This window comes from Olea europaea, unplaced genomic scaffold, assembly GCF_002742605.1.
Source record: "Olea europaea var. sylvestris unplaced genomic scaffold, O_europaea_v1 scaffold4120, whole genome shotgun sequence".
Classification (NCBI taxonomy): Eukaryota; Viridiplantae; Streptophyta; class Magnoliopsida; order Lamiales; family Oleaceae; genus Olea; species Olea europaea.
This window is the reverse complement of record NW_019260926.1, coordinates 1-2,005: the sequence shown is the minus strand read 5'-3', so window position 1 is coordinate 2,005 and position 2,005 is coordinate 1. Positions and strand designations below refer to the sequence as shown.

Sequence of the window (2,005 nt, the reverse complement as noted above, 5' to 3'; positions counted from 1 at the left end):
AATGAGACTTAAGGCCATCAATATAATGTGAGTTTCCACTAATAAATCGATCATATCTTCTTGTTTCACAGTTATCTTAGGTTGAAAATCCAACCGAATGTGATATTCAAAAGGGGTTGGGGTAGTATAAAAATCATAGTAAAAAAAAGGCTATCGACAAATAAAAATAAAATAAAATCAAGAATTGGATTAATGTAAATTCAAAAATCCACTATGAAGCAGTTTTTGACACTTCTTGATCTTGATTTGGGGCTGGGGTAGTCCAGTATTGCTTGGTAGCAATTAGAAGCTTTTCGCGCACATGAGGGCCACCTTCATGGTCAGTCATTCTGCTGTCCCATTGAAGTCCATCTACTATACTCTTAACGTCGACCAAAACATCAACATCATCTCGTATAATCACACTTCCCTGAGGTCGTAATATTCTGTCCATTTCAAGAAGAATATCTTCCATATCACACCTGCATTTATTGATGTGAGAAAATGTTCAGCGAGTCGGTATTCTATAATAATGTGTACTGTGTTGCTCTCTCTGAAGAAACCAGAATAAAGTACCTGTTTTTGTAGAGGGTAAATAGTGAGTCGGCATGAATGAAATCATAAGTCCTTGGATAAGTAGACATGGCTTCACACCTAGGACAATATTTTGGATCAGAAACAACATACAGAAAGCTAAATAAACAAGTATCAAGCATGAATATTTGAGATTTTCAATACTGAAAGAAAATATTTGGTATGACTATCATGATGATTCATAGGATGAAAAGAGGCATACCAATTCTGATAAGTCCCGATCAGTCCACGCTCATAAATAACCCCAAGTGTATCCACTTCCGCCTCAGCAGGGACGACATTCATAACCCACAATGGATAATTGATAAGTGCAGCTGCAAATCCTCCCAAGTTGGCATTCATATCAAGTATATTACGGTACCTTCCAGGTTCTGCTAACTGAGAGTCCAAGGCTTTGTAGTGTGATACTCTCTTCTTCCACAGTTCCGTATCTTTTTCAAAGATTTCAGCTGTGACTGCTTGTACACTTCCACTACGAATTCTCGGCGGAACAGCAGTCAATCTCTGCGGCCAATTTGCTAGAGACCCGCCAGCAATTTCTTTGATATCAGACACTTCAGGCAGAGGAGTCAGACAGGCTTCCATCTTGGTATACCTGCAACAGGACAAATTTAAAATCGGAAAACACATTAAAAAATCAAAAAATATGACCAATTCGACTCAAAGCAAAAGTTGTAAATTAAAAAATGCACTAGTGTGTTACAAGGGAGTATGGGTAATTAACATGCAAAATAAAGCGTTTAATCTTAATGTACCATGCTTTATCTGCTTCCTGAGCCTGGCAGAAGGGAGGCTTCTTGAAAATCTTCCTCTGTAATTTACAGTGCATATGATTAGTAGGCTTCTGCCAAATGGCAAGATCATTTCTCTGTACCAATTTCTTCCAGCACAGACTCTTTGCCACTCTCTCGATTCCATTTTGTTCTTCATTCAGGTCTTCTCTTGTTCTGTTCCAGCCTTTCCAGTGATTCTTCCAGTTCACAGGTGGTCCAGAGAGAATCCAATATCCACCAGGTCGCAAAATCCGATCAATTTCAGTCAAGTAAAGTCCATCTACCCAAGAATTTTCAAAAGTTAACATTAATTTTCACAGTTTCCTTCCTTACGCATATAACATATTATATATGTTAAAACAGGTTATTTACCGTTCTTGCCCCATGGAATAAGGCAGCGCGAACAATGAGCCATGTCGAAGGCCCTTGAAGGGTAAGGTAGCCTATTCGAGGCTAAAATTCCTATCAGAGCAGGAACTCCACGTTCGAGAGCAAATTGCACTTGTGCTTCATGTGTATCTTTTGGTGCAAATGAAATCGGTAGGATATTTCGAGACAGGAGGTAAGCACCCCAGCTAGCAACCTGCAAAACATAGGGCAATAACTAACCAAAATTTACAATTCGAAACTTGACATAACTTTATATGGGAAGCCTTTTT

General features: G+C 38.8%; 1 protein-coding gene across 1 annotated transcript; it reads right to left on the bottom strand.

Annotated features, from left to right (window-relative positions):
* Positions 1 to 8: 8 nt before the first annotated feature.
* On the bottom strand, positions 9 to 1,949 carry LOC111387618 (probable methyltransferase PMT15). The gene is made up of 5 exons (XM_023012187.1): positions 1,719 to 1,949; positions 1,329 to 1,626; positions 776 to 1,168; positions 556 to 633; positions 9 to 461 (listed from the first exon to the last, which is right to left on the bottom strand). Exons 1-5 carry the CDS (start codon positions 1,759 to 1,761, stop codon positions 212 to 214), a joined length of 1,062 nt encoding a protein of 353 aa, XP_022867955.1. The 5' UTR covers positions 1,762 to 1,949; the 3' UTR covers positions 9 to 211.
* Between the last annotated feature and the right edge of the window lie 56 nt (positions 1,950 to 2,005).